Source organism: Oncorhynchus masou, chromosome 27 (genome assembly GCF_036934945.1).
Source record: "Oncorhynchus masou masou isolate Uvic2021 chromosome 27, UVic_Omas_1.1, whole genome shotgun sequence".
Classification (NCBI taxonomy): Eukaryota; Metazoa; Chordata; class Actinopteri; order Salmoniformes; family Salmonidae; genus Oncorhynchus; species Oncorhynchus masou.
Genome location: NC_088238.1, coordinates 24,424,548 through 24,444,699, shown reverse-complemented (window position 1 = coordinate 24,444,699; position 20,152 = coordinate 24,424,548). Strand labels below are relative to the sequence as shown.

The 20,152-nt window shown below is 42.5% G+C and overlaps 1 protein-coding gene across 2 annotated transcripts in view; it reads right to left on the bottom strand.

Annotated features, from left to right (window-relative positions):
* LOC135515860 (leucine-rich repeats and immunoglobulin-like domains protein 3) overlaps window positions 1-19,125 on the bottom strand; it is a 29,005-nt gene extending 9,880 nt beyond the window's left edge. The window contains exons 1-8 of one of the 2 annotated variants that reach the window (XM_064939652.1): window positions 18,631-19,125; window positions 15,021-15,092; window positions 14,838-14,912; window positions 8,591-8,725; window positions 6,832-6,975; window positions 6,338-6,481; window positions 5,921-6,064; window positions 4,866-5,009 (exon numbers count right to left, since the gene is read on the bottom strand). In XM_064939652.1, coding sequence (XP_064795724.1) covers window positions 4,866-5,009; window positions 5,921-6,064; window positions 6,338-6,481; window positions 6,832-6,975; window positions 8,591-8,725; window positions 14,838-14,912; window positions 15,021-15,092; window positions 18,631-18,833 — 1,061 coding nt within the window. In that variant the 5' untranslated portion in view covers window positions 18,834-19,125. The remainder of the gene's footprint in view (window positions 1-4,865; window positions 5,010-5,920; window positions 6,065-6,337; window positions 6,482-6,831; window positions 6,976-8,590; window positions 8,726-14,837; window positions 14,913-15,020; window positions 15,093-18,630) is intronic. The other variant, XM_064939651.1, reaches the window with a different exon arrangement.
* Window positions 19,126-20,152: the final 1,027 nt, after the last annotated feature.

Below are 20,152 nucleotides of genomic sequence, written 5' to 3'. Positions count from 1 at the left end.
TCTGATTATATTCCAATTTTAAAGAGGTAATTTTTTTTATGTTTCTCCATAGATGGATGGCTAGCATTCTCCCTATCCAGTAAGTGAATTTGTCCCTCCAGTTCTTCCAGTTTTCCTCTGTTTTGCCTACTCCTGGCAGCCTGAAAGGAGACGATACAGCCTCTCAGATAAGCCTTCAGTGTTTCCCATAATAATGCTGGGGAAGTCTCTGTGTTGTCGTTGGTATCAAAGAAAAATGTAATTTGGTCTTTAAGACGTTCACAGAATGTTGGTTCTGTGAGGAGCTGAGGATTCAACCTCCAGACCCTCTCGTTTGGTACAATGTCACCCAATCTCAGGGAGAAGGTGAGTGGACTGTGGTCCGAGATTATAATATAATGATACCTCACATTACAGGTACAGGGAAGTAGTTTAGCATCAACCAAAAAGTAGTCAATTTGAGTGTAAATATTGTGAACATGAGCATAAAAGGATTATTCCCTACCCGTAGGGTTAGCGATCCTCCATATATCAAATAAGTTCAATTTTTTATGTAGGTATTCAAGAATTCGCTTGAATAGGAGGTAGGGGTTCGCCAGGTAGAGGATCTATCCAAATATTGGTCTAGCACACAGTTGAGGTCCCCTCCAATGACCAGGTTAGTATGGGAGATATCTGGAATCAGGGCAAGGACTCCTTTGAAAAAAAGAGGGGTTATCAATGTTTGGCCCATAGATATTTAGTAGAGTTACTGAAGTAGAGTGGATTTCTCCTATTACGATCACATAACGACCCTCTTTATCCGCAATAGTGTTTTTATGTAGAAAGGGAATTCCTTTCCGTACCAGAATCGCTGTGCCTCTCGTTTTGGCAGAGAAGTTAGAGTGATACACTTGCCCCACCAACCTACATTTAAGTCTGCTATGAGAGTTATTTTTCAGATGGATTTCTAGCAAAAATATAATATCAGACGAGAGTGCTTTCAAGTGGGCTCGGCCCTTGCCTCTCTTAATTGGTTTGTTTAAACCCTTGACATTCCAGTAAGTGAATGTAAGCCCTGCCCTCCTCTTGTTTGTCGTTCCTATACATAACATGTAACTCAATAAAAAGGTAAGAAATTGCACCAAACCATCACGATTAGCATATGTAGCACCTACACCTGAGCAGTATCCAACCCACCCCTCCCCCATGCAAGCACCTTTACTTCCCACCCTGTTCCCCTAATTTCCCCAACAATTACCCCCCATCAACCCACATTTAACAGACATACAAATATAGGAGAGAAAAAAATGAAAAATAAAATTAATAAACACATTGTCTGGCTGATGCCAAAAAAGCACGGCGTTACCTCGAACAAGAGGTAAAACAAAAATAAAATCCCAACTATATGTTCACCTTTCACTATCCTAGAACTTCTACTAACATATGAACTCAGAAGGCTCCCATGAATAAAGTGTTCAATTAGCATCTAATAAACCTAAACATAATAAGTTGCAACTTAAACATATTGCGCATTTCAGTGTCATCTTGGGTCAATCCCTGAGATAAGCAAGATATAACCTCACAAGATTATATTGCTAAGCAATGCCGGTCTAAACATAAACCATCCGCAACCGACATAGACAGCAGTACCTTTACATACTGTGGGTCAGGAGATCGGAACAAGGATTTTGCTAAATTAAACGTACCCCCCCATCAAAAAAATAAAATAAGAAAAAAGTATAGAAATATTTTTTTCCTTTTTAAGATTTAAAAAAATAAAATAAATAAAATAAAATATTTTATATATATACATACACATATGCACATATACATATACACATCCACACAAAAAAATGCATATATAAAAATATATATTGAATATATATATATATATATATATATATATATATATATATATATATATATATATATATATATATATATATGTATATACACACGTATATACATCCATATGCACATGTACAAGCATTCATACCCCCAGAATAACAATCTACACTGATTTAAAATATACACATACATAATACTAAAATGCTAAGAGAAAATAATAATAAAGTACAGATAGTAATTATATGTACGCACACCTACACAGACACAAGCACTACAGAGCGCTGGTGGGAATCTAGTCGGGAGATCGGCCCACGGCTTGACAAAGAAAGAACGGCACAAAACATCAACTTGCTAACCAGGTGTCTGCGTCTGCCCCTTCCCAACCATCACCCCCAGTCCCCTGCAAGCAATAAATAAATGGTAATAAGAATAATGTAAGGATTGAAAAATAAATAACGAAACAAAACAAAAAATGGGGGAATATAAGTATATCCATCTGAAGGTGTCAGTGACCAAACCTGGAAGATCTCCCAAATATGCATCGCTCTGAGCCGGGATGAAAGTGAATTTAACGTTAAATGAGAGCTCTGACCGCCATCCATTGGTCGGCTCAGCATCTTACATGTTCGGTAGCCCTTGCTGAGCCCGTTTAATACGGTGTCACCCATTATGGTATAGTATGGATTTGAGTCCATGAGCAGACCCTAACACACAATGACAAGGCACTCTAACATGTACGGGGGATTGGCGTATTTTCCCGGATAAATTTCTCTGCGTCCAAAACCGAGGAGAGGGGAGGGGGGTAATTCTTAGTCTTACAGGGAAGAGCAAGGCTGGGCGAAGATGGAGTTTGTAGAGTTTGGTCATGACATCTCTGTAGCCGGCACGGTGCTTTGCCACATCGGGCACATAATCCTCATAGACACGGAATGGGTGCCCTTTATGTGACAGGTTGCCCCTCATTCGAGCTTCACGCAGGATAAGATCCTTGGTCTTGAAACTGTGACAACAGATGATTACTGGGCGAGGACGTTGGCCCGGTCCAGGCAATGGGACAAGGGAGCGATGTGCACGGTCCAGCTGGGGATCCGAAGCCAAAACATCCGATCCCATTGCATCCTTCAATTGCTTGGCGAAGAAGTCAGTGGGGCGAGAGCCCACCTGCACCCCCTCTGCCAGACCAACAATGCAAAGGTTATTACGTCTGGATCGGTCCTCCAGGTCGACCACTTTCACAGAAAGCCTCTGCACACTATCCTGCAATGACGTGCATAGCTTCTCTAACTCGTCGATCCTACCAGCGTTGAATTCAGAAGCTTTCTCAAGGTCCACAATACTCTGGCCATGCGAAGCGACCGTTCGAATGATGCTCTCGATTTTGGTGTCCAGTTCAGCAATAGTAGTATTAAGATCCTCAGCTACAGCAACACATAGCTCCCCCAAAGCCCGGGTAAGTTCTGTAAGTGTCACGTTGTTGCCTGTGCCTTCCGCCATGTCTGTCTCGTTGTTTAGTGGGGAGTACGCCTCCACTGTGGATTTATTGTCCTTTGGTGGCTTATTACTCGGCATTTTCACACAGAAAGTTACAATCATGTATTAGAAAGAAACGTTTGTTGTAAAAAGTGCCATAAAGTAGGTTAAATTAGATTATTTCCCAAAAAAGTTGCAGGAGCCTCTCACACACAGCCGTTCACTCCAACAAGCTAGCTCCGCCCGGGGAATTGTAGTTTTTAACTAAATATCAAAGGGTTTTGAAAAATCTGAAATATCTTTCAAACTAACTGAATGTCATGTGCACACAGCAGTACATCATGTCTGTTAGAGATTTGCTGGATGTCTTCGCCCTTCCCCCGCTCCTTCTCTCTCAAGTCTCTTTAAATACTTTCAAACAGCTAGTTTCCTCCTCTGCATGCCTGGTTACAAATGATTGGGGTTGAGGAGGGGTGGAGGGGGTAGAGGAGTGGGTTGTGGAGAGGGGCTGGGGGGCTGGGGGGTAAAGCCCTCTAAGCCACCCCAACTCCCCATCCACCTACCTACACACCTGCCCTCTGTTGACCTTTCACGCACAGTTAACATTTGGTTCCATTTAAGAGAGGGACAAGGGGAAATGTTATGCAGCCGGTCTGGAGATGGGGGGATAGAGCGGTGGACTCAGTCTCACTCTGCTGGCTTGTTGAGGGTTTTATGTGTGTGTGGGGGGGGGGGGGGGGGACCACAGGCAGTACGTTCAGCTATTTCACATACCGAAAACAAACAAGGCAGAATATTTCCACTCACGCCTCGATGAGTGTGGAGAGGGACAGGGAGTGAAATCCAAGAAGCAGGCAGCATCTGAGAAGTTAGCTAGCTGCTAATGTACTCTCATAGATGTGAGATAGAGCTTCTCTTATAGAACACAAAACAATGATAAAGTGTCGGCTGATGAGGCCTCTCGAGTGGAGTAGCAGTCTAAGGCGAGATGTCAATACAGACCCTGGTTTGATCCCAGGCTGTGTCGCAACCGGCCGCGGCCGGGAGACCCATGAGGCAGCGCAAAATTGGCCCAGCAACGTGAAAGTTTGGTCGGCCAGGATGTCCTTGTCCCATTGCGCTCTCGTGACTCCTTGTGGCGGGCCAGGCACATGTATGCTGATTTCAGTCGTCAGCTGTACGGTGTTTCCTCCAACACATTGGTGCGGCTGGCTTAAGCGAGCAGTGTGTCAATGGCTCTCAACCTTCACCTCTCCTGAGTCCGTACGGGAGTTGCAGCAATGGGACAAGACTGTAACTACCAAAAGGGGTCAATATATATATTTTAAAAAGTGTAGACTGATGACTGTTATAACCATGTCACTGACGAGTTTAAATCAAGTTCATCCCTAAACTCTCATGAGCCTTGAGGCTTCTCAAACAACTTAAGGGGAAACTAAGAACCAGGATTAGTGATATTAACCATGGCTAATACACTCACTGCCAGTGGGACGTTGAAAATAAGTATTTAATGCTTCAGCACTATTATACAATAGAGCTGCCATCTCTGACAAGTAATTCAATGAAATGTAATTATTCAAACTTACAGCATCTGTAGGTGGGAGAGTCCTCGGAAGGCTCCGTCTGCGATGAAGCTCACACGGTTGTTCCCGATGTGGAGTTCGTCAAGCAGGCTGAGGCCCACAAAGCTGGACTCCTCCAGTCTTGTCAAGTGGTTGGATGAGATGTCCCTGTCGGGTGGAGAGAGAAGGAGCATCAGCATCACACAGTTCAAACCCCCAGGGCAAATGGAAAGGAGGGGGGGGGGGTAGAAATAAACAGTTGAGGTAGAAGATAAACTGGTCTCAGATCACTAGGAACGTGCACCAAATCTAGCCAGATAAGTCTGTGAATTACCAATAAGGACTTTGTAATAGGCATTAATAACCACTACTAAAACATATTATCTAATTATTATCAAGGCATATCCAGTAAAAAAAAAACTTTGGGTTATAGACTATTTTAAACTAAGTTTTGAAAGGTAGATTGTACCTTGCACCGCTGGTCTACTTTGTTTAACCGTATGCAGACAGTATAAAAAGTATTAACTTTGTACTAGAAATCCTCAAACGCAAGCATCAGACGAAAAAAGGCTATTTACCAAAGAGTGGGCGAAAATGATCAGTCAACTGCCAATTTGGTTAACTCTCAGGTTCACTTGATAAGAGAAATGGAAAAAAACAACAACTCCCCTTTCAGAAACCAACAAAACATGGCGGACTTAGTAATTGGCCAGTGCCATAAACAATGTTAACAACAAAGGAAACAATATGTCACTGCAGACACTCTGGTTGTGAAATCCCCCCTCCTTCTCCCCCCGTTCTCCCCTATAGACGTGACGAGGCATTAAAGGAAGGGGGCTATAGTGGCGGGGGTGAAGAGGGGGAGTAACACTTTGTCAGGAGCCCTGCATTGGTTTTGGCACTGAGCACTAAGGGTGGAGGAGGAGAGGGGAGTGGAGAGTTGGAGACTGTGAGGAAGGTGGGCGAGAGCAAGGGAGAGAGAGAAAGAGAGAGGTGTTGGGAGTTCAAAGTGTGAATAGGAGAGAAAGTGAGAGGGAAAAGAGAGGGAGGGAGAAGACGAAGAAAAAAGGGTCACTCACAGCTCGCTGAGTTTCTGGCAGAACTCCCAGGCGTCAGGCCGGATCCGGCTGATGGCGTTGTGGCCCAGGTGGAGTTGCTGCAGAGTCAGCAGGCCATACAGCCAGCCCTTACTCACCTCCGTCAGGTTGTTGTAGTCCAGCTGCCTGCAGGGACACACAGAGACATACAAACAGAGGTCAGTCCTCAACATAGACATATAGACACACACAGACAGACAGGGATGAAGACGTATGTTAGCTTGGACTGATACCACACTGTATAGGCTATAGTCAATTATCGTTGTCTAGACATATGGCTACAAATATGTATCAAAAGATAGTATGCAGACACTTGCACCCAGACATATGCTGTTAAATCCACCAATGTACACTAGTAAAAAAATACACACTTTCTTGTCACAGAGGACAGTTACTTACAGGACCTCCATGTTACTGAGGCCCCAGAAGGCTCCATCCATCAGGCGGCTGATACCGTTCCTCTGGATCTTCAGCGAGCGCAGCGCGTGCAGACCGTGGAACGTCAGGCCTTCCACCCTGCGCACCCGATTCCTGTTCAGCTCCCTGCAGGTTGGACCACAACCAGACCGTAAGAGAACCGCAGCATCATATATGCAGGGAAGGATGAAGAGTTCACTCAAGTCAAGAAGTGAGGCTGAAACGGAATCTAATTCATCCAAGAGAAGCCAAGAAGATGTCAATGACTGTTGGAAGAGTGGTCAAAGAGTGGTTAGAGACGTCAACACACTGTCCATGAGTGCAGTCACAATGTGTTTTCAGGAAGTTCACAGAGCAGTCAGAGAAACTTCAAAGAGTAGCGAAAAGTCGTGGACTGTTACACAACCGTTCAAAGAGCTGTCATAGTATAGTTTGTGGTCAACCCCAACAGCGCTCAAAGAGCAATTGTCACTTACAGGTGCTGGAGGTTGGGGAGTTGGAAGATCTTGGCAGGGATGGTTGAGAGGCGGTTGCGGTTGAGCCTGAGGACCTGCAGAGTGCTGGACAGGTTGACAAAACAGCCAGTTTCCAGGGTGGAAATGCGATTGTTGTTCATGATACTAAAGGAGAAGAAAATACATAATGAGATATTGATCACATAATTAATTGCAAAGAGGAAAAATGACCAAACATTGTTGTACTTCCGCCAAAATTGTACTATTTGATCCAAACACTTGTCATGACGTTGGCCTGGGGATAGGTTTATGACAGTCATAAATACCTCTTCCCCCCTTTTTCCTCTCTCTACCCTACTGATGTTACATTTGCAAAACCCTTGGTTAACATAGAGATTCTGGGAACATCAGAAGTTGGGGGAAATGAACTATATTCTGGCTATATTCCGACCAATTGAACATATGCGGTGGTACTTAATGAATATGATGTCAGTTTGGTTGTCATCTGAGACATTCTCATCAATGATAAGATGACATAAACACTACAGTGGAAAGTCTACACATCAGAGTTATCGCATTCACATGGAATTGTTGTTCAATTTAAATGTTTGAATGTGAAATTATTCGTGTTGGGATGAAATGTGATTTTAGCTTCTAAAATGTGAGATTTGGGTTTTCATACGATAGGGCTCTGCTCAATCAGTGGCCCGCCCCTGTGAAGGGACATGGGCTATAAAACTTTTCAAACGCCCTCCTCTCCCTTCCTATATAAGCCCTTGACGACAACATAACCTCCTGTTCCGAGGACGTGAGGACGACGGTTCCGATGTCAGAATGGTTCAGATAATAACTTCAGAATGAAGCCAACATTAGCATGAGCTTTGGTTGCGAATGGTATGAACTTTGAACTCTTATTCACTACAGAAGTGATACCTCCTAGCCGTTGAGTTAGCAACAGCCGCTGCAAATGAGGGTTAGGAAGGAACAAACAGAGTTTCCCGTCTATCACACAATGCCGTTACTACAACGTACCCAATTGACCACCAGAGACATTCTTCAAAGGACAAAGGACTCGGTTGGGTAACACGGCCTTCCATCTATCACCAACCTACCGAAGCGCAGCTCAGAGTAAATATTTATTGTATTTTCCTTTTCCAAATGGGCGGTAATTTAGAATGCATAAGATACTGTATTTACGATAGCACAGCTTCGCCCTTTGTTCCTCAGTCTTCCCGCTCTTTCACTCAAACCCAGCCCCTTTTCTTTTGTGTAACAAGCTGTCATATCTGTTCCGCCCGCTAGGGACGTTTTCCTTTATGACGTAATTTGTAATCAAGTTATGATTTAAATATGTGTATGTGTAATTCTGTGTGATTAGTTAGGTATTTAGTAAATAATTAAACCCAATTTTGTATTGCTGATTCAACTTGTTAGCCAGGGTTCGTGCAGGTAACTAAGAATTTACAACTTTCAGATGAGACTGAATTAAGATGACGATTAATATTGATTGCTATTGATGTAAAATATTACTAGGTCTTTAAGAGTTCAGTCGGAAGATAACAGCTCTATAAATATTATTTTGTGGTGCCCGACTCTCTAGTTAATTACATTTACATGATTAGCTCAATCAGGTAATATTAATTACGGAGAAATTATTTTATAGAATAACATGTCATATCACTTAATCCGGCATAGCCAAAGACACGACACACTTACATAGTATTCTTGGACGGAGTTTAAGCATGCATTTTAGTTAAAAAGTCCAAATGGACGGACTCACAGGTTCTTGAGAGGCAGCGCAGGGAAGGTGTCAGCCTTGATATCCACTATGCTGTTATTGCTGAGGTCCAGGGTCTCCAGGCGTTGCAGGGGCCTCAGCTGCTCCAGAGAGATCTTTGTGATCCTGTTGTTTGCTCTGAAAACACAGATTGAACGGCTCCAATGAACGATAGAAAATACGGTGTATTTTAACAACGCGGGTCACCAATCTAACGTTTCCAGACATACAAACACTCAGAGCAGTCAATTAGTGGGTGGTATTTAAAAATGACCAACCTCGCCCGAGCATTCCCCTTGACCCTCGCTACCCCTGTTTTCCCATTATTATTATGTTAATATTATACATTTTTCCTAGAACATTGAGTCTCTCCCTGAACCATGAAAAATAACACAGTTCCCTGGTTGTCTAGGAAAGGGGGGAGGACGGGGCAATACTAAGGCTAACCAATGTCACTACTCATCTCAAAAGGTCAAAACAGCCGTTTGGTTTAGTGCCGTGTTATTTTGTTTATAAGGTAATTACTAACAAGGTATTTAAAAAAAATAACCTGCCAATTACTTGGCTGATGAATACCATTCCCTCAGTGAAAGCATGCCTCAGCAGAGGCTGGCAATTTCCTGAGCTGCACGCCTCCTAAATTGCAGTGCAGGGACTGCTTAGTTATAAACAGTGTCTGTACAGAGCCGTCTTTGTGTATGGGCCTCGACGGGTAGAGAAAGGGAGAGCGAGGGAAAGGGAGAGTGAGGGAAAAGAGTAGGAATTCCCTCTAATACACCAGACTGCAGGCCCCATTTCAGTATTAATTGCAAGGCTAACATAACAACAACCCCCCCCCCCCCCGCCCCCCAAAAATTATAACTTGTATTAACGCATCAGTTCTTAAATTTATCTTCTTTAAGATACATGTTTTTTGTGCATTTTCCTTATACTGACCAAAGTGAATGTTAGCGTTTTCCCTATACTGTGCATGCATGCAATGCACACGTCAACATACAGCCCTTTGGAGAAATGGATGAACATTGACATGGCTGAGAAGTACTGGTTTATGTGAACACTAGTACCCTTCAAGAAGCTGCCAATAAGAAAACAACAATGAAACGGACACACTGAACCAGCACTAGTCGAGAGCCAGACACAAAGTCTCAAACTGGCTCAGCTCCGCTGTATGCCTGGCCAAAGCGAGACTAAAAAAGCACTGAAGATACAATCAAGCGAGAAATTGAGCACAGTGGTAACATAGCTTCTCAGTCCATCATGAAGCCTCAGAAAGTGGGATCTTTGACTTGGACGAAGCAGTCATTTTCCACACATTTCCCTAAATCTGCCATCCATACCTCTCTTATGACTAGGCTCCCCACGTTGAGACAGTGACACCCCTTGGCAGCCTTACCACCAAAACATACAGAGGAAAACAGACGAGTGTGTCTGTCAGTCAGTCCAACCTGGAACAAAGGCAGTACCAGGAGGATATATGGATAGAGGCCCAGGGAGGAGAGGCTGATGGGGTTTCTGGGGCACGTAGGGGTAGAACCTGCCACAGCACGTCCCTCTGCCTAGCCTCCGTCAAGGCCAAGACTCAAAGCTTGGTTCTATGCCAACCGACTGTAAGAGTGTGGGGATGAGGGTGGGGGTAGAGGGTAGGTTCTGGGAGGCTGAAACCCAATCCCCCTTTTTTCATTTTAAACACTCAGTCACTGCCTAAAAAAAAATGATTTCATTTTTTTATTTTTATAATAACACAATTTAGACAACATCCACAGGCTGAGCTAGGTGCAGTGCAGCACACCACCCGCAGTAGAAAGGGTACAAGACAGCCTTTTGTGTGCAGATTTGCAAAGGACTTTCCACGCACCACGGCCTCTGTGGTCCCAAACAAAAGGGGCACACACCCCCTGGGCCTGGGTTTACATGTTCCCCTGACTGGTCGCTGAGAGAAGAGGAGAAGACGGGCTGCGAGAAAAAAAATAAAGAACCTGTATTTCCAGTTTTGTGGAGCCCCGGACTTCAACATATTTTGAGGGAAGGGGGCAGTTGGAAAACAACTGTCAACGCTGGCTGCTCAGTCCATGTTCCTCTACAAAAGACGGACTGACCCTGGGGCCTGTCAGCGGGAGGGAGGTGTGATGTGGTGGTGATGATGATGATGATGATGAGTCCCTGGTCTTTGTATCCCAACCCCCTCTCCCTTCCCCACACAGTAAACATCTGGCCAGCTGTGGAGCATCACCCTGAAGCCTAGACTCCACCACCAGACAACTCATATATGAATATATGAACAATATATGAACAAACCTTTTTAGCTTGAGTGCAAATGGGGCTAGATACATCATTCCGTTGAGCTGCATGTGATGCTAACCCTCAGCTAAGTTGTGGAGAATGAGCAGCCCCTCCATCGGAGAAGCCCCAAATACAACATGGTGTCCCAAGCTGATGTTGTTCATGCTTACTCTCTGACACACTTCCCACTTGAACCCAGTGTGCTGCTACAAACGAGCCTCTCATATGGCTTTGAAAACTTGACATGACCCATATGGAGCATAAGAATCCACAAAAAAAAGTAATGTCATGGGAAGTACAAAGAAAGGAGGATACCTAGTAAGTTATACAACTGAATGCCTTCAACTGAAATGTGTCTGAATCAGAGACCGCACAAGTCAACGGCTTTTATAACCCTCACGAGGACCCCTATTTTGAAGGATGTGGTCAAGACCATCTGGCAAAACATGGACTACACACAGCAGAGGCCAGCCCTCTCCAGATAGACAGAGAGATAGGCTAGGTGAGGACCTACAGGAACTGTAATGGATTCACTTGCTTGAATCTCAGAGACCACTGAGCAATTAATTGAACCCTGTTGTATTAACCTGTAAGTACAACATACTACAGAATCTCAACACCCAACCAACTCTCACCTTAAACATTGTGGCAGATGAGGACTGTGATATCAACTGAGACTGTGCAGTTGAGGCCTGCAGGGATAGACGTGAAGGAGAACTTGGCGACGGTCCATTCAACAAAACAGTTTCTCTCCATCTTTCTCTACTCCCCTACATCTGCCCAGAGATCTAATGAGAGCTTTTGAAAGGCCAACCTAAACGCTGTGTACCGGAGAGTTCCATGTGCTTATCTGTTAATCTCCACCCGTCGGGCCAACTCCACGGACAAACAAGCGGGGCATTGTCCATTTGGACGGCACACACTTCAAATTTGTTTAACCAATTTTCTCACAAATAAGGTTACTGTGTTAATAGTTTCAAGACCTGCCTGTCATTCTTGTTTGGGTCTCTTCAGGTCTTCATTTTAACACACATTAAAATGTACGACCAGGTGAATTTAAAGCATCTATCAAACTGTGCTTTGTTTATTCATGAACTTTAGCAGGTAGCACATGCATGTCTCCCAACTTAAGGAAACTCCAAGCCTTTGGGTATAGTAGACAAAAATAACTATTTGAATAGAAGGCGGTGTACCCTACATTAATGGTAAGTTGATCCGAGATCAGCTGAAATGTGCTGCCAGACTCATTAAGTGTACTCTAAGGAATTTTATTGATATCAGTCAAAAAAAGCAAACATTAAAAAAATAAGACCACACAGCAGCACATCTCAATTTGATTTACACTTGTGTCTAATTTGGCTGTTTTCGAGCAAATCTACTCCATATTTTTGGACTGAGCTGCCTTCACACTCTGAATTTGTTTATCTGAAGAAATATGACCTACATAAACAAGACCACAGTGTGAGACGATTATAGACAGGTGACGCTGCAACAGAAATGTTCCTTTTTGTTTTAAAAGAATAAAAAAATCCACATAAATTATAGATAAACAGCAGAAGCAGCTGTCAAGCAGATACACACATGCACAAACAAGTTACACCAAAGGCAGCAACACTCCACTTTTTAATAACGCAATGACATTGAATCAACAACGTAGGCTTCCTAATCCTGAACCCCCCTTTTTTTCTCTATTTAGTACAGTCTGATTTTCCCCTTCCATTCGCACATACTGGAGATTTTCTTCCCCTTCCTTCATTACTCTAGCCTGGGAGGGGAGTAAAGGGGGAAAAAAGCCCCGGGGTATCGAATGCCACTTATTCAAACAGCCAGGCAGACATAGCGGCAGCTCTCGTCAACTTCCTTGACCCCACAGCCCAGAGTAAAAACAAACGGCAATAACCCTGCAGCTGGTAGTAATTGAGTCGTGATCATCTTAATTAATTGAACAATTTCCCAGGAATTTATGGTAGGGGGTGGGGGCTTAAACCAGATTGCTGTGAAACCACCTCTCGTTGAGTTTGGTGGGCTCTACAAATTATCTGGTGATTCCAGGGCTGATTAGGTATTTGGAGAAGACAGTTTGATGCAATCTCTTTGTATGGAAAAGGTTGGAACTGGTTGGAAGTTGGAACTGGAAAGAGCTTCATATTCTGCTTAGCTACCAATTCATTCTTTCTTATAAAGTGTTAGTTCTGTGGGTAACTAAGCTGACAGATATACCTGGATGTCTTGCTTACAAAACTTTTGGCAACAAACATTGTAACTTTGTAACTCAATACTGCAATAACCTAAAAATCTACTAAACCAGTGTTTCCCAACCCTGGTCCTCAAGTACCGCCAACAGTACACATTTGTATTGTAACTCTGGACAAACACACCTGATTCAACTGGTCTACTAATCAGCAAGCATCAGGTGTGTTTGTACAGGGCTACAACAGAAATGTGTACTGTTGGGGGGTACTCGAGGATCAGGGTTTGGAAACACTGTATGAAACCAACATTATAACTCTTTCTCTCATCGTTCAACCATGTTTCTCTTCAGGTAGACGTTGTGTATTATGTATCAGTTATAGCACTGTAGTTGATGCGGTCCTACTGCAACCTGACAATGTACAGGAACAAAGTTGTGATGATGTGTTAACTGTGTTATTAGCCATTTGGGTCAGATGCTAACGCAGCAGCCCTGCTTCTCATTACAGGCGCCAGTCTGAAAAATAAGTCATCTGATGGCTTCTCAAAACTCTGTTCTTTCTCCAATAGGAAATACCACACACATATTCTCCATCAATGATGCCAATACCAGCAACAAAAAGAAAGAGTGGGGAGAGGGATTTTGTATTTAAATCCCCCCCTCAGAGATTTTAGTTGCCAAGTAGACACTAAGCAATGCAACTGGCAATACTATGCACGCACCCACAGACACAAATGAACGCACGTTGTGGTAAGAAAGTACGAATTGATCATTCCCAAAAGCACATTGAGGATGACAACTAGGCTGGCTGACATACTTTGGAACATTCAATGGTGAAATCTATTGGAATTGTTCTCCTATTCATACATGATATGTTTCAATAAGCAACATCAACCAAATATGCATCTTGAGTGGAGAAATGAGAGTAGAGGGGAATACTATTGTACAACTCCTAAAACCTCTGAATGTTGTCTGACGGATAATGTTCAGAAGTTCATAAATGAATCAGCTCTACTGGAAATCAAACATACCCTGGTGTACTGTATTTTGCTTTAGTTCCGGGTAATACCGCCAGCCACATATGTGGCCTATAGGCTATACACCTAAAAGTCTGAAGACAAATTGACTAATAGCCGACGTCTGAAACCCCTTTGGCTGTTGGCTTCTTTCTCTGGTGTTACTGCTTGTCAAGTTCAGGCTTGATGAGCAATATGCCTCTTCTAGTTTCTGAGATGGATGCATTCTTGTGGGGGAGAAATGTCCTATCCATTGATTTTGTGAGACATTGTGCCGGGGGAAAGGTTTGAAATCAATGCTTTGAAACCTCTGACACTGATGGGTCTATTTGTCTTTGAAAACACATGAAAGCCCCACATTGCTCCATCATGTTCTGGGGCCATCCTACTAGGAGTGTATACAAACACTCAACCTCCAGATGGATGAAATACCACACTATTCATACAGACTATCTATAACGGAAATGAGATGGACAGACAGAAAACTCTAATCTTACAGATCCTGGATCAGCACTTATGGAAACACTGGAACCACCTCTGGCGATTCCATTTTTAACGATGACATTCATTTTCAGACATGTGACTGACTTGTCTCAAACTGGCTGCCATGCCTGGGACAACCCAGTCTGGGAACCAACTCAGCCAAAAGGGGGTCCACCAAGGAGGGAGGAGCAGGGCTTAGCAGCTCTACACTGTTAACTAGTACTGACAACTCTGATGGGTGGGTTGGTGGGGGGAGGGTTGTTTCAAAAGTAATACTTACAGAATGAGGGTGGTGATGTTTGCAGCATGAGGGCCCAAATCAGGTACCGTTTCAAATTCATTGTTGTTTAGCTTTCTGTAAACACACAGGCACAAAGGTTGTTTGTCACATGTGGTGTGGAGGGAGAGTGTTTGTGACTGACGTTGTTTACTCTAGGAAGTACAGAACACAGAGTATACTTACATCTCACTTAGGTACCGCAGTTTCCTAAACACAGTGCTGTCGAGCGACTGCAATTTATTATGGCTCAGGTCCCTGTGAAAAAAGACGTTTGTTAGAGGAAAGTTACACAACATGGAGGGCCGTTCACTTCACAACCAATCATATACTGGCCTTTCTGTTTTTAAACAGGAGACAAAACTTGTCTGAGTGAGCCTAGCCTATACAGCTCCAACTGAAGTAATGTCGGAAAGCAACTGAGTCATTTTCAAAACAAACCACTGTATGCAAAAAAAGTAAAGCTAACCAGTTATAGGCCTAGTTTTGGCATAGCAGCCTTTTTTTAAACATTGAGAGAAAATCCAGCCAGACAAGCTCATGGATCCAATCCGCTCTTGAATCACCGAGCCAAAACAGACAACCAGCTAAGTTACGGAAGGGAGAGATTCCATTTTTTTTCAATTTTTAAGAGGGGGTGGAAAACATGCCTAGAGAAGCCTGCCTGTCCCAGAGTGTTATAAAGCTGTGGAGTTATTGACGCTGCTGTGCACGATCAACATTGTGGTGCCAGACCCTTTTTTTGGATTGCCCCCCATCTGGAATCCATCAACTGGAGCTGAGAGGAGGGAGGGAAAAAAACGAACAACTGGTAATCTATTCACAATGCCAGGAAAGCGAGTTTCTAAGCCATTTTCTAGATCTGGCCTTGGTTTTATTCTTCAGCAAATAGTTTCTTCAACTCTTCAACAAGAGTTTTACTTCTCTCTCTGAAACTTTTTTCCCTTCCCAACACGCAGCTGTATGTTTTTGTTACACTAATCGGGCCATATGGGAGAAGTGGAGATGTGTCGTATCAAAAATGTCCAGATAAACCCTGAGGGTTTCTGACACTTACACTTCCTTCAAAAATCCAGGTCCAGAAGTGGACCAGATTAAATCAGTACAGCTATATAGGCCTTGGCCTGTGTCTATTAGACTTCAAAATGAGCGCCACACATCTATCCGTGTCTGACGAGTGAATGAAACCAAGTTATCCATCCTCTTAGTAATGAGATAAGATAGACCTGCTGGTTCTTTGATGTGGTTATAAAGCACTTGGACTAATACATATTCACAAGGGAAAATAGGTCATTGACTTCCAAACTGATAAAAGGCATACCGTTTCCCACCAGCTAAAGCTCTCACATTATAATCCAGAGCGCTTTCTCTCCTTATCTCTGAAGTGCCATAACATAAGGGCTTGATATCACACTTTAACTTGGATTTTTTTCAGTAGACACTGAAGCCCGTCTCGCTCATGTAAATCTGTGAAAACGTAAAGTTATTTTATAATGCCAAGTTATTCTAATAGTTAATCACATCTGCTTTTAGTGAGGTGAGAACTGGCTGTGGATGGAATGGTCTGGTAATACAGCAATGTTGAGTGAGTCTCCTGAGAGTGCTTACCTCCTCAAATGCACATTATGCTACATTCCTATAAACCCTAAAAAACTTGGGAAAATTAAAACTTGTCTACATTTGAATTGTAAAACCTGTACCCCTCGCTCACTCACTGAGAAATCTGAAGCTCAAACTAAATGCTTCTCCCTCCCACATTCATTCCCTCCCTCCATCCATCCCTCCTTCCCTCGCTTTCGCTCTCTTTCAGAGAGTTTGTACGAACTAATCCAACAGTGGCTCCGTAATCAGTACCATCGGTGGTTCTGGAGATGCTAATGCTGCAGAAATAATGGGGTGCTGGAAAACAAAGGGCCGGGCAGTTTAAGATGTGCTGGAGAGACACTCGTAAATTAGCATGCCGGAGTGCAAAGAATTTTCCCCCCATGTGGAACTTTTTTTCTCCCTTTTTGGTCGGTTACGAGGCTGTGCCTGTGTTTTCTGGCAACGTAAAATTTCCAGAGCAGGCAGCACACATTTTGTAAATGCCAAACAAACATTCTAACAGGGGACTAACTAGCCTAGATGTGTTGTGAAATATGAACTAGAAAAAACACAAGCTAGTAGTGAGGATATATCAACATGGTGCAGTCTGAATGGAAGCCAGGCAGGCAGACCTATGAACATCTGCTTATTAATACATGTTAAACAACCATTTGAGTAGTTACCATGGGAAATTGGCCTGGAGTGACTATGACTTCATTTGACATTATGTATTTATTGTCTTAATAGCCCTGGGGCCTGAAGAACTTCTGAGTTCACATAATATGGAAAGGCCCAATGATGGTATCACCTCATAAACAAAAGGAAAACAATTGTCATTCAGCAGTTGGTCTCATCTAGGGCCTATTGTAATGGACATCTGTATTCTGCATTAGCTCCTTATCATGATGTCACCTGATATTTACATGCTGAAAAAAACAGTTGACCAACCTCTTCAGGTTCAACAAGTAGTCAAAATGAATTGTAATCAATTGTTTATGATGGCATTTTATGCTCTTCGTTCATGGAAATTGTCATAACTCCAAAATCCCAAAAGCCTGTTGAAATTTTCCATGAACTATGTAACGTTGTCAAATTATTGTACCTCACTGCACTAACAACAAACTCAAAAGCAAACAGTACTACCAACTCACTAGCCTACTGATGTTGGCATGTCTTGTTGGGCCTAATGGGTGATTGGAAAAATCCTAATAAAAAAACTCCATGCAGTAGGTAGGCCAACTAATGATTCACTCGTGTAGAACGACTGATAATGGGACATTGATGTACAAAGGTCATTAGTGTTATATCTTCTTCTAAAACGGCCTGCTTTATTATTTACAAGACTGAGCTTCCCTCCTGTTCCTGAGGAGTATGGCTCACATATCCTATAGGTATTCACATGGAATAATTGTAGGCAGTGTGACATTGCAAGAAATACGTTTGATTTAAATGACAGTGTAGTTTGAGTGCAAAATCCCTATTTCCTTGATGTTTACAGTATTTGAAATAACACCAAATGCTGCTAAGGAATGGTAAACAATGGGGTAAAGTGACCCAATATATCACTACATCTTTCAGAATTCGAAATTACCGTAAATAAATATAAAGAAAACAATAATATAATTCTAAATGTGACAAACACGACTTTTATTCACTTAATATCTTTATGGCTCAGTTGGTAGAACATGGCGCTTGCAACGCCGGGGTTGTGGGTTCGAGTCCCACAGGGGGCAGTAAGAGAAAAAGTACAAAAATGTATCAAATCGCTCTGGATTACAGTGTCTGCTGAATTACAAAAAACGAAACGCTTGCACCTTGGAAAATGGAGTGGCTTGTCATTGCGAAATAATTTCTAAACAGCAAACCAGTCTTTGGGATTAAAAAGTAAGGATTTAGGACTGATTTCCCTTTCTTGTCGATGTGAAGGGAAATAAACTTTGTTTTCAAACGGTTTCATTCTCTTCGAATCGTCAGTAAGCAACAACGTAACAAAGTTGGCAACAATGTAACAAATCACGTAATTCTCTGCATATATGTAATTTATCTATTCGAGTATTCCATTCATACACTTGTTGTAACTATGTTAAAACCTGTAACTATCAAATTACTCATTTCAAACATAGGTGTGAAAAGTAATTAAGATAGCTGTTCGTATATATGGGGTAGTGAAGATAAAATCGCAAATCAACAAAAGCTTTCTAAATTGACTTACAATTGTACGGTCCATTCGGGAAGATTTTCAGGAATTCCACGCCTTTTCAACCGACTGCAGTCCAACAGGTCTCCAAAACATGTGCATGGAGACGGACACGTCCTTTTGTTTTCATCATATCCAAGTATAAGTTCTATTCGGGAAAACAGTAAGAAAACGACCGCATACATCGCAGCGTTGAGAGGCTGCATAGATGCGGACATTTTAGCCACACTGAAGTCCTCCACCAAGTTTTAGAGAAAAGCGCGAGAAAATACAATATAGTAAAAGTTACAACCCAAGGACAATGTTGTCCGGTTTAGTCCTTAAATCCAATTCCTCGGCCGTATTCCTTTGACACTACGAACATGTAAAATATTTTTGCGGGACCTAAACTTCTCCATACCTCTGTAAAAGTTTTTGCCTGTACTAGCATACTTTTTGCTTTGCCCTCGCAGCAGCCACTACTTCCAAGGCTCCCAACAGCCTGTCCCTCTATTGGTTGTTGGAGTGATGCGCACCGGGAGGGGAGTGTAGATAGTAGGCCTATCTTTTTTAATTTAACCTTTATTTTACGAGGCAAGTCAGTTAAGAACAGATTCTTATTTACAATGACGGCCTACCGGAGAACCGTGGGCAAGAACGACAGATGTGTACCTTGTAAATTCGGGGATTCGATCCAGCAACCACCTTACAACTGTTCCAGTTGAATTTTATTCCAATTTTACACAACTTTGTTTACACCATAATGTTGATGACACAAACAGACTACTTATTGTTTAATGGAGCCATTTCACAGAAATATTTCCTCATGTGTCTCAAAGACAGTCTTACCACAGATAAAACTAAGGTTTTTGAGAACACATGGCCAAAGGTCATTTGTTTTTATGACTTATTACTGGTTGTAAATTCGCGAAAGCTTAACAATGTGTAATCTCTGATAAATGATTACATTAGCAAGATGAAGGCTACTTTCTCCTCTCTTTGCTTATTACCATGTGAAATACAACAGGTGTAAAACAGTACAGTGAAATTCTCACCTTGAGAGCTCTTTCCAACAATGATAATAATATAGATAATAGAAAATAGAACATAAAATAAAAGTAAGAATAAAAACCACACAAGAACTACTATGACAATTTAAGAAACTCCTGTGTCATTATTTATGACCATGTGAAAGACACATCATGACACTTCATGGCCCATTGTAATGTATCGAGCCTTCCTGTAGGCGGAGTGTGAAAGAGCAGTTTCCTGTCAATTCTATTTTCAGTTGTTTCTCTTTCGGCTTATCATTCAATCTCCCATGTTATTAGGTGTAACTGTGGACATACTGTAGGTGTACTTTGGCCAGGGTCTGATACCAGTTGGTTACATTTCCATGAATTGCAGTTCACTCCACTCCTTCAGGCAAAACAACCTGAATAATGCATGCTTCTAATAAGTCCTGATTGCTTGCAGCATAACTGACTCCATTTCCTCCCCCATTTTTGCCCAATTACACACAAAAAAACTCACCCCAATTTCATCCAAAAATTGCACA